Raw genomic sequence first — 12,148 nt, forward strand, 5'->3', positions numbered from 1 at the left:
TTTTTCTTTTGGCCCTGGAAGCAATGTTGCTTTCTCTCAGTTTCCCCTCTCTCTACTCATAAAGTATTATTATAATGAATTTTTTACATGGTCATGAATATTTAATATATATGAACAGATAAACCCTAAAACTATAAAACTTTAAAACTGAAATAAAGTTAGTGATGACTTAATTCAACCTGCTCTTTTTATAGAATAGTGAACTGAGGTCCAAGTTACTGATTTGCCCAAGTTTACAAACCTCACACAACTAGTCATTCTTTTGTTTTAAATATTCATTTATTTATTTTGAGAGACAGAAAGAGATTGAGCATGTGCACACAGGGTAAGGGCAGAGAGAGAGGGAGAGAGAGAATCCCAAGCAGTCTCCATGCTTCAGTGCAGAGCGCAATGTGGGGCTCAGTCTCACGAATCATGAGATCATGACTTGAACTGAAATCAAGAGTCTGACTCTTAACCGACTAAGCCACCAAGGTGCCCTGTCATTTTTTTTTTTTAATTCAGGTATGATTAATCTCCAGTGTTACATTAGTTTCAGTTGTACAAAATAATGATTCAACAATTCTATACATTACTCGGTGTTCATCCCAGTAAATATACTCTTAATCCTCTTCACCCATTTCACCCATCCTCTGGAAACCACCAGTTTGTTCTCCATATTTAAGATTTTTTTTTTGTCTCTGTTTTTCTTTGTTTGTTTCGTTTCTTAAATTCCACATATGAGTGACATTGTATGGTGTATGTCTTTCTCTGACTTATTTCACTTGGTATTATATCCTCTAGATCCATCCATGTCGTTGCTACTGGCAAGATTTTATTTTTATGGCTAATATTCCACTGTATATATACCACATCTTTATTCATTTATCTAATATCATAATTTCTAATATCCTTGTCTATTAATTTCATTATCTCTATCATAGGAGTCTGTTTCTATTGATTCATTTTTCTTGCTCTTTTGTATGCATGGTAATTGTTTACTGGATGCCGGACATGATGAACTTTACCTTGTTGGATACTGAACATTTTAAACTTCAAGTATTTTTGAGCTTTAAGATGTGTGAGACAAACTTAGTTATTTGGGGAGCAGTTTGATCCTTTTGAGTCATTCTTTGAAGCTTTATCGTGAAGGATTAAAATATTCTTTCTTCCAGGGTTAATTTTTCCCCATGAAGGGCAACACTTTGGAGTATCATACCTGATGTGCAGTTTATTGCAAGGTTTTCCCACTCCACTCTGACTTGGGGCTCACATGCACTGCTTCTGGCTGTGTGATCTCTGGAAATTAGTCCACCAAAGGAAAAGGAAACTTTTCAGTGGTTCTTTTTCTGACTTCAGGTAGTTTTCCTTGTGTGAATGTGCTGACTTATACTTGGCTGAAGACTCAAAAGGAGAACCCTGCAGGTCTCTGGAGCTGTCTCTCTCAGTGTAGTCATCTCCTCCCATTGCAACTGTCTCTTCACATGCAGCTCTCTCCTCTCTGATACTCTGGTCCATGAATTCTAGCAGACATGGCCTCCAAAAATTCTTAACTCTGTTTTCATTAACATTTTCATTTTCATTTTTCTTTTTTTTTTTAACGTTTATTTATTTTTGAGACAGAGAGAGACAGAGCATGAACGGGGGAGGGGCAGAGAGAGAGGGAGACACAGAATCGGAAACAGGCTCCAGGCTCTGAGCCATCAGCCCAGAGCCCGACGCGGGGCTCGAACTCCCGGACCGCGAGATCGTGACCTGGCTGAAGTCGGACGCTCAACCGACTGCGCCACCCAGGCGCCTCTCATTTTCATTTTTCATAAACATTCTTATTTCATATTCATTTTCATTTTTCATAAACATTTTCTTTAACATTAATTTTTCTTAAAATATCAGGACAGATTAGTGTTGAGTAATAAATTTAAAAGTGGGTTAGTTTTTGGGGTGCCTGGGTAGCTCAGTCGGTTGAACGTGCGACTTCGGCTCATGCCATGATCTCACAGCTCGTGAACATGAGCCCCACATCGGGCTCTGTGCCGACAGCTCAGAGCCTGGAGCCTGCTTCGGATTCTGTGCCTCCCTTTCTGCCCCAACCCACTCACATTCTGTCTCTGTCTCTCTCAAAAATAAATAAACATTAAAAAATAATAATAAAGTGTCTAATTTTCAGGGGTGCCTGGGTGGCTCAGTTGGCTCAGGTCATGAGCTCATGGCTTGTGAGTTCAAGCCCCACATCTAGCTCTGTGCTGATAGCTCAGAGCCTGAAGCCTGCTTCAGATTCTGTCTCCATCTCTCTGCCCCTCCCCCGCTCGCACTCTGTCTCTCAAAAATAGATATATGTTAAAAATAATCATAAAAATAAATAAAAGTGACTTATTTTCAAACATGTATTTTTGAGTTTTAAGTTTATTTATTTTTGAGACAGAGACAGCATGACTAGTAGAGGAGGGTAGAAAGAGAGAGGGAGAGAGAGGATCCCAAGCAGGCTCTGTGCTGCCAGCCCAGAGCCCGATGCGAAGCTCAAACTCAAGAACTATGAGATCATATCTGAGCTGGAGCCAGGAGTTGGACACTTAACTGACTGAGCCATCCAGGCACCCCTATTTTTGGCTTCTCTTCTCATCTTTTTATTAATACAATAACACTATCTAAAAGAGCCTTTAATACAAATTAGAAGTTTTAAAACCTGGGGAAAGAAATAGAAGAGCATTCATACCAGATCTGATGGTATCAGTTTAATTTTTCTTATAAATAAAAGTAGTTTGATAGTGGTTTTAAATTTGTTTGGTGAATATATTTTCTATATTATTTTTAAACTTAGTAGTTATTGTTTAGTTCTTAGATGAGGTAAAAACATTTAGGAGTATCTAAAGAGCTTTTTGCTGCATTATTCACTGCCAAATTTAAAGAATATGCAGAATAAGGAATATGAAAATGCCCTAGAAACTTTTTTAGTGCTCTTTTGTAATCTGTTACACCTTTCATGCATATATGGGACATTTTCATGTTTCTGTCCTTTCATTGTATTTCTACATTGGATTTTCTTTCTTTTAGTGTTGTAGTATACCAGAAATATGTTTAATGTCATTATTCACAACTGCTAACATATTATTTGGATTTTTCATTTCAACCAAACATAATATGTGATGTTTGATGTTGATGTTTATATGTTACGTAAGTTGTGCTGTAATGTTACCACATTTTGCTGTGGTTCCTGTCAGATGAAAAATTTGCCATTATCATACGCATAAAGTTTCTTCGGTGAAACTCTGAGAACTAAACATTGTCTTGATAAAAACTGAAGCATGTATATTAAATGTTCATTCTCATTTTTGTATACTTTCTAGTCTGCACTATCAATGTAACTTTTTCTCAAGGTCAGATTTTGGTTTTTAACAGTTGACACTATCATTGACAAACTTTTAAAATTCTTCATGAATAGTGAGACTATCTGATGAGTACCCTTAATCTTTTTATTTTTCACACTTTTACATTCTCATTCTTTATTTTAAGACAAAGTACACTGTTTTTTTGTTTTTTTCTTCAGTAAAATGAATTGTATCTAGTGATTTTTATTTGTTTTACCATTTGCCAGAATTTTGTGTGTAATGTTTTTGAAAATTTCCTACTTGTATTGTCATTGAACCATTAACTGCAACTATAAAGTCCATAACTTTTAGCTGGTATGTTTAAGTTTGGGTAGGTGAGTGGGGATTTTTGTGGATAAGTAGAAATAATCAGTTTAGTGATTAAACAAGAATTCAGTACCTTTCCTCTCTTTTATGTAGTATCAAAGGTGCCGAATCTGGGATAAGTTGCATGAAGAGCATATCAACGCAGGCCGTACAGTTCAGGTAAGTCTATTACATTGTTTCTAGTAAATCAATATGAAAGACAGTCTTAAGAATATTTTGCTAAACTAAATAGTCTTGTGGCTGAATCTTTTTATGTGTATTTGTAACTATTTCTTTAAGGGTGCATTTTTAGCAGGAGTCACTGAATCAAATGTCATACATATTTTTAAGATTTTGATTCATAATACCAAAATTTCCTCCAGGAACAAAGTATCAACTTATACTCAAAATCAACGCATTTTCCAAAAACCTTATGAACATTAGTATTATCAGTTTCTCAAAATTTTGCCTACTATTAAGTTAAAATAATGTTGCTTTTGTTGTTCTAATCTGGAGTTTTTATTGCTTTGAATGGTAAAAGTTTTCTTCATATGTGTCTTGGATAGTAATATTTCTTTTGTAAATCACCTGTTCATGTCCCCTGCATATATTATGTTGTTGTCTTTAAAAAAAAAAAGTTGATTTATCTTAAGAGAGTGTGCACATGTGCAAGTGGGGGAGGGGCAGAGAGTGGGAGAGAGAATCCCAAGCAGGCTCTGTGCTGTCAGCATGGAGCTTTCTTAGGGTTCTCTCTCCTGCTCTTTCTCTCTGCTCCTTCCCTGACACATGCATTTTTTTCTCTCTCTGTCTCTCAAAATAAATAAACTTAAAAAAAAATTTTTTTAAAAGAACTTCAAAACGATACTGTTACAGTAACATAGTATTTATTACAAGTATTCTTTGCAGTTATTGTCTTTTTAATAAATAAATGTTAATTATTTAAATTTTTAAAAATCCTGGGGCACCTGGGTGGCTCAGTCGGTTAAGTGTCCGACTTCGGCTCAGGTCATGATCTCGTGGTTTGTGAGTTTGAGCCCCGCGTGGGGCTCTGTGCTGACAGCTCAGAGCTTGGAGCCTGCTTTGGATTCTGTGTCTCCCTCTCTCTCTCTCTGCCCCTCCCCACTTGTGCTCTGTCTCTATATCAAAAATAAATAAATATAAATGTAAAAAAAATGTTTAATTTTTAAAAGTCCTATATTTACATAGTTAAAAGTGAAATAAAAGTAAAAGCTTTACCTTACCCTTCTCCATCTCTGTGTCCTACTTGGAAGAAACCACTTTTAATCCTTTTGGCCATTTTCCCTGGTATGTAGCTCTTTATTCCTTAATATAATGTGAGAATGCTATTTCTTAATTAATCAGGTTCAGACATTACCTCTTCTTACCATAATAGGTGGTGATCTAGCGTTCTGCCCAGCTCTGGTACTTTCTTTCCGCCTATACAAATACATGCATTATAATTTTTGGTTAAATTATAAATCATTATTTTATTATTTTGATTATAAAAATACTGTTTTCTTCTAAGCCAAATAGTGAAATACAATATAGTTTTTGCTTTTTGTCTTTTTTTTAATTTCCTAGCTTTCTGTGTATTTGTAATTTTTTTCTAAATGCTCCACATCTTTGCTATGTGCTATCAGTAATAATTTTCATATGTCCAAATATTCTACTTCCATTCTTTATCCTGAGCACACTCCCTCCTCTATCCCTCTTCCCAGTTCCAATCTGGACTTCCTTTCTAGGCTTCTTGCACAGGTGCTGTTCTGGGACTTCCTTCAGCTGCTCTTATGTGTTGGGTCCCTGTCTTCCTGGGTATCATGTCTTCCTCATTTTTGGTTTACTCCATTGTTTTGTTGGAGTACATCTCTCAGTAGCCCTCTAAATAAGCTCTCTAAATTTACATTGGAGGTAAATTTTTAAGTTATTATGAGTCTAAAATATACCCCTTTTCTCCCCTCACATGTGACTGCTAATTTCAGTAGGTATAGAATTCTAGCTGGTATTCTTTCAGATTTGAGGGTTCTCTAGTTTAGTGTTGCTCTTAATGAAGCTGATATCGTCTGATTTCTCAATTTTTGTATGAGATCTATTTTTTTTTTTCCCCTCTTTGGAAGCTTTCGTAGTCTGTTTATCCCTGGTGTTCTCAAATTTGATGATGATGTGCTTTGTGTTGGACTCTTTCAGTCAAAAAATTTATGTTCTTTAGTTCTGGGAAATTTAAATTATTCAATATGTTATTACTCTGTGTTTTTTCTTTGCTTTTTTTTTTTTTTTAATCTTTAATGGCAAGAATTGGCAAATGATGGCATTTTCCTTGGATGACCCTCCAGACATCAGTAGCTGGAGGTTTGCTCTGGTTCAGTTTTCTAAAGAAGAATCCTTCTCCTCTTCCTCCTCCTCCCAGGGCAAGTAGGCACTTATTTTTCAGTCATAAAAGCAGGGTAGGTGAAGGATGCTGGGCTTTATTGTTCAGTACACACTTTCACATAAATCCCTTCTTTTAGCCCTGTGCCTGGTGTTTCTGAATCTAAAGTCTGTTTTTCCAAAGAATGCATCTCTGATCTTCTTGGATTTCAAAAAGGTTACTGTAGCTGCAGTGTTGTGAATAGATTGGGATAGAATGAAATGATTGCAAGAGATCATTTAGGAGAGATTACAGAGATAGTGGAGATAGAGAAAAACGGATTGACTGGAGGTCTAGTAGAAATTTGACCTACCTCTCTATATATGTATTTTACTGCTTGCCAACTAGATTATAAGCCTGAAGATCAGGGATTGTGTCTCTGCTATTTGTGTATATCACAGTACCTGCTGTTCATCAAGATTCAGTATTTATTGAATGGTGCTAAGCACGTAAATGTCAATGAGATTATTATGACTAGGATTTCTTGCCATCTTCACTGTTTAATATGTTAGTAAAAATCACTTATTTTCTTGAGACAGTGCTTATGGTCAGAGTGTTTACTGATTAAAGAATATATTGACCTCCATTAATGACCTCCATCTGGCACAAAAGATTTATGTGTGCCATAAAAAGAATGAGATTGAAACTGTTTTTAGATGTAAGTATTTGCTTAGTTTTATTCATATATGCTCTGAATTTTGTGTATAGACTAGTTCTTGGCTAGTTTTTATAAAACTGATTTTTGGACAATTTCATGAACAGTTATAATAGAGTTTATAAGTTTCTCATTATTATGTATAGTAAGAACTATCTGCTCACTTTCATTATAGTGTCTTTGTTGAAAGGAATTCTTAATTTAAACATAGTCTAATTTGTCAGTCTTTTGTGGTCTTGCTTTGGGTGTCTTATTCAAGGAATACTCTCTATCCTGAGATCAAGAATATATTTTCTTATATTTTCTATTGAATGTTTTCAATGTTTTACTTTTAACACTTATGTCTTGAATCCATCTGAAATTGGTGCTATGAAGTAGATACAAATAAATCTCCTTTATTCCTTTTGGAAAACCAGTTCTCTCACTATTAACTGATTTCTGCAGTGCTATTTACATATCACAATTCCATATATGTATGAGTCTGTCTCTGGTCGTTTTTTTATGTAAAAAAAATGTTTAATGTTTATTTTTGAGAGAGAGACAGACAGACAGAATGAGTGGGGGAGGGGCAGAGAGAGAGGGAGACACAGAATCTGAAGCAGGCTCCAGGCTCTGAGCTGTCAGCACAGAGTCCAATGTGGGACTCAAACCCATGAACCTTGAGATCATGACCTGAGCTGAAGTCGGACTCAACTGACTGAGCCACCCAGGCACCCCTGTCTCTGGTGTTTCTGTTCCACTGGTCAGTTTGCCTATTTCTCCATCAAGTTCCACACCATCTTAATTATGACAGCCTTATGATAAGGCTTGATATCTGGTAGGACAGTGTTTCCATCTTACTCTTCCTTTTCAGGACTGATTTGGCTATATGTATACTTTTAGTCTTCCGTATAAGATTTGGAATCTGCTTGTCAAAGTCCATATACAATGTTGTTGGGAATTTGGAAATTGCATTGGCTTTATCCATGTATTTAGAGAAAATTGACATGTTCACAATGTCCAGTTTTCCTACCTATGAATATGGGAGGTTCTTGCACTTTTTATGTCTTTTTTAATATTCTGCATACAGATAATGATAGATTATACTTTTAAAAAATACCTGCAAAATGTTTCCATTCTATTTGGAATTTTACACAATGACCTTGCTATTCCCCAACCAGCAGGTAGAGTCTGATTCCCTTCCTGTTGAATCTGGGCTGAGGCAGAAATAATGCCTGATTTCTGAGGCTAAGTCAGAAAGGTCAGATAGATTCCCCTGGTTCTCTGAGGGTGCTTGCTCTGCGGAAACCTCAGCATCATGTGAAATGTCCAGCTATCCTGAGATCCCCTTGTGGGAGATAGCCACAGCCACAGCTGAGCTGTTAGGAACTTGCAGCCTCAAGTGCCAGCCACACATATGTGAGCCATCTCAGACATTAGAGCTTTCGGATGACTATAGTCTCGGCGGGTGCCTGACTCAACCACATGGATGACTCCGAGTGAGAACTGCCCGACTGAGGATGTCCTTAATTTCTGGTCTGCAAAATCGTTAGCAAAATCAGATGGTGGTTTTAGATCCTTAAGTTTTGGATGAATTTGTTATGCAGCAACAAATGACTGGAATACAGGGCTTATAGTTATTTTGTTTATCTATTTCACTTATCTATTCTTAAGTACTTTACAGTTTTACAGTGTGTGTGTGTTTAGGAGAGGTTTATTTTTAAAAAAAAAATTTTTTTTTTTCAACGTTTATTTATTTTTGGGACAGAGAGAGACAGAGCATGAACGGGGGAGGGGCAGAGAGAGAGGGAGACACAGAATCGGAAACAGGCTCCAGGCTCTGAGCCATCAGCCCAGAGCCTGACGCGGGGCTCGAACTCACGGACCGCGAGATCGTGACCTGGCTGAAGCCGGACGCTTAACCGACTGCGCCACCCAGGCGCCCCTGTTTAGGAGAGGTTTAAATGTTGTCCTTTTTAATTATGCTTTCTACCATGATGGTGTATATAGAAATATAATTAATTTTCATTCATAGATCTGTTGCTGATTATCTTTAAGTTCTCTTATTAGTTTGAACAGTCTAAATCCCTTTGGGCTTTCTATTTATAGTTTATTTTTTTGAGTAATATTTTTCTTCTCTTGTAAGATTACCCCTTTTTCCTGATTTCTTTCTTGTTTTGATTTCTTGTGTTTTGTTTTGTTTTTTAGTCCAGCTTTCTAGTTATTACAAGAAATGGTTATAAATAAGCTTGTTCAAATTTACTTTTTAGAAAAAGATCTTATAAATAACAACAGATCCCTCTGCAAAATAATTCTTAATTTATACATAATGTTTTTTCAGAAAGTAAAATCTCATTCATTCTGCTGTATTCCAGGATGATTATAATGATTGTTAATCATGTGTACCAAGTGCTTAAACAGCCCCTGTCATATAGTAGGTATTCAGTTAGTAAGAAGAATTGGAATAAGCTTGATTTCATGCTTTCACATTTAGCTGCTAGATGAAGCTAAACATGAGTGTTGGCTTTTTGTTAGTTTAATGTAAAACACATTGTAATTGCTTCACTTTTCCCCATTTTGTTTGGCTTGTCATATAAAAGTACAAAATGTATATTTTATTTTTTTTTTTAATTTTTAATGTTTATTCTTGAGAGAGAGCGTGCACGCATGAGCAGGGGAGGGGCAGAGAGAGAGGGAGACAGAATTAGAAGCAGGCTCCAGGCTCCAAGCTGTCAGCACAGAGCTTGACATGAGGCTTGAACTCACGAACCATGAGATCATGACCTGAGCTGAAGTCGGACGCTTAACCAGCTGAGCCACCCAGGTGCCCCCAAAATGTGTATTTTAAAAAGCTTAGTTTTTCCTGCTACCCTCCCCGAGTACTTAACATATAATACTAGCTGGTGATAGAGGATTATGAAAAATATATCACAGTTTCTGCTTTGAAGAAACTTAACGTAGGTGGGAATTCATAAAAAATTAAATAAAATATTTAAATAATAGCTTAAGGCTTTAGTAAGAGAAGTAAGTCAATCTATAATTAATTGTCAAATATATTATAGAGATCAGTAAGTGATACAGTGCCAGTTGTCTGGATGCTGGGTAAGGGGTGTTATCCTCATTTTTTTAGATAAAGAAGACTGAAGAATAGAGAAACTTAGTGTATTAAGTGCACAAGGTCTTAATAAGTGTTAGTGCAGGAATCCAATCTGGAATTAATATTAACTCAGGTGGATAGAAAGTGGAGTGCCGCACTTAATACCTATATAGTAGATATGTGTTGAGTAAATGAATGGAGACCTTTTTCTTGTTTGAGTTTTATTGCTTTTGGTGGTTCAGTTAATATATTTAAAGCTATGTATATGTTCTTTTTGGTGCCTTTTGATGTTGAAATAAGTGTAAAGTTGTTGTGTAGTAGTTAGGTAAAACATGAATAGTCCAGACTTATTATAATTAAACAGTTATGACTCTGGAGCCTTTAATAATAAATGAGATGTCTCGAATGTATTTACTCTAAGTTGTTTAAATGTTTACCCGTGGACTTGAGCTCTGTGTTTGTAAGGAAATCAGATTATTATGATACCAAATGTTTTTAGCTGTACACAATTTGCTCTCAAAATTACATGTCGTAAAAACACATTAGGAATCCTTAAATCAATATTTAACAAAGGCAAATATATGCATAGCCACTCTTTTAATCATTAAATACATAATTAGCCATTTTTCAGAATTTCAATTAACTCAGAATAATTACTTTTTACAATGATCAGTATAGATAAGTATATGTTTAAACATATCTTTTAATCTTTAGACAGAAACTTCAGGATATTTCTGAAAGAAGGAGGGGAAAACCATAACTAGTTATTAAATTTAGTTATGGAGCTAAAGAGAGAGATATGTCACCTTCATTTTCCTGAGAGTTTGGCCATAGTTTTCAGTTTACTTCTTGCATACCGCAAGCTTCTTAATTACTGAGTTAGTATGCTTTGTTGTTTTTAAACTTACTTCATTGACTGTAGCCCCATTTGTCTAACTTGTGGATATTGCTGTAAATTTTCAAAACTTGGCATAATAATAGCCTTTCTGGTCTGATTATTATTAGAAGAGCAGAAACATTTGAACTTTCACTATGTTCTAGATACTAGTCTAGACACTGAGGATATAGCTGTGAGCAAAACAAGAAAAATCTTGTTGTCATTGAACTTATATTCTGGGATGGTGAGTGGAAAAAGCAGAGACATAATTTTTAAAATAAATATATAATATTTACTTATTTACTAAACATTTATTTATTTTTGTAAGAGGAGGGAGGTGGACAGAGGATCTGAGTGGGCTCTGCACTGACAGCAGAGAGCCCGATGCAGGGCTCAAACTCCTGAACCACGGGATCATGACCTGAGCTGAAGTCAGATGCTTACCCAACTGAGCCACCCAGGCATCTCTAATAAACTGTAATATTTAGATGGTTGGGGCGCCTGGGTGGCTCAGTCGGTGAAGCGTCTGACTTCGGCTCAGGTCATGATTTCACGGTCCGTGAGTTCGAGCCCCGCGTTGGGCTCTGTGTTGACCGCTCAGAGCCTGGAGCCTGTTTCGGATTCTGTGTCTCCCTCTCTCTCTGACCCTCCCCTGTTCATGCTCTGTCTCTCTCTGTCTCAAAAATAAATAAACGTTAAAAAAAATTTTTAAAAATAGATGGTTATAAGTACCGTGAAATAAAAGTAAAGCAGGTTAAAGGGAACAAAAAAATCACAGAAGGTGATGAACTTATATATACGGTGGTTGTGGAAAGATTCTGATGACATCTGAGCAGAGACTTGAAGGAAGTTAAAATATAAACCTTGGGTGATAGGAAATCAAGTGTGAAGACTGAGATGAGAGGATGTGTGGAATATTCAAGGGGGTAGTGAGGAGGTCAGTGTGGCTGGTGTGAGAAGAATATAGGAGGTGAGATCAGGGAGATCAGTTCAGTCTGATGATGGAAGGCCTTGCAGAATATGATAATTTGAAGTTGGGTAGAAAGTGTTTGGAAGGATCTAAGCAGATGATGACCTGATACAACTTTAAAAGATCACCTTAACTATCATGAAAAGGATAGATTCTAAGGGAGCAAGGATGGATATAAGAGTACCAGTTAGATGGCTGATGTAATAATCAAGATACCGTGGGTTTACTTTTTAGAAAAATGCAGATACATGTGTAAACAATTTTGTGTAGAATGGCAGAGACCTAATACGTTAGCTTTTTACCTACTCTCTTTGTAGCCCTAGTAAATGATTCTGAACTTACATGCTTGACATAGGAATTAGGAACTACCTTACATCAACCTAATGATGAAATAACTTTTTGACAAATCACACACACACACACACAACTTCAAACATGAAATATAGAAAATACTAAAAATAGTGTAACACTTATGTACTCATCACCCAACTTTGTCGAAGTAACATTTTGTCACTA

The 12,148-nt window shown here is 36.2% G+C and overlaps 1 protein-coding gene across 2 annotated transcripts in view; it reads left to right on the forward strand.

The window, feature by feature from the left end:
- Positions 1-12,148, forward strand: part of STX17 (syntaxin 17) — a 74,291-nt gene that overhangs the window by 17,450 nt on the left and 44,693 nt on the right. For both annotated transcript variants that reach the window (XM_045467794.1, XM_045467795.1), the window contains exon 3: positions 3,765-3,830. In XM_045467794.1, coding sequence (XP_045323750.1) covers positions 3,765-3,830 — 66 coding nt within the window. The remainder of the gene's footprint in view (positions 1-3,764; positions 3,831-12,148) is intronic.

Source organism: Leopardus geoffroyi, chromosome D4, assembly GCF_018350155.1.
Source record: "Leopardus geoffroyi isolate Oge1 chromosome D4, O.geoffroyi_Oge1_pat1.0, whole genome shotgun sequence".
NCBI classification, from domain to species: domain Eukaryota; kingdom Metazoa; phylum Chordata; class Mammalia; order Carnivora; family Felidae; genus Leopardus; species Leopardus geoffroyi.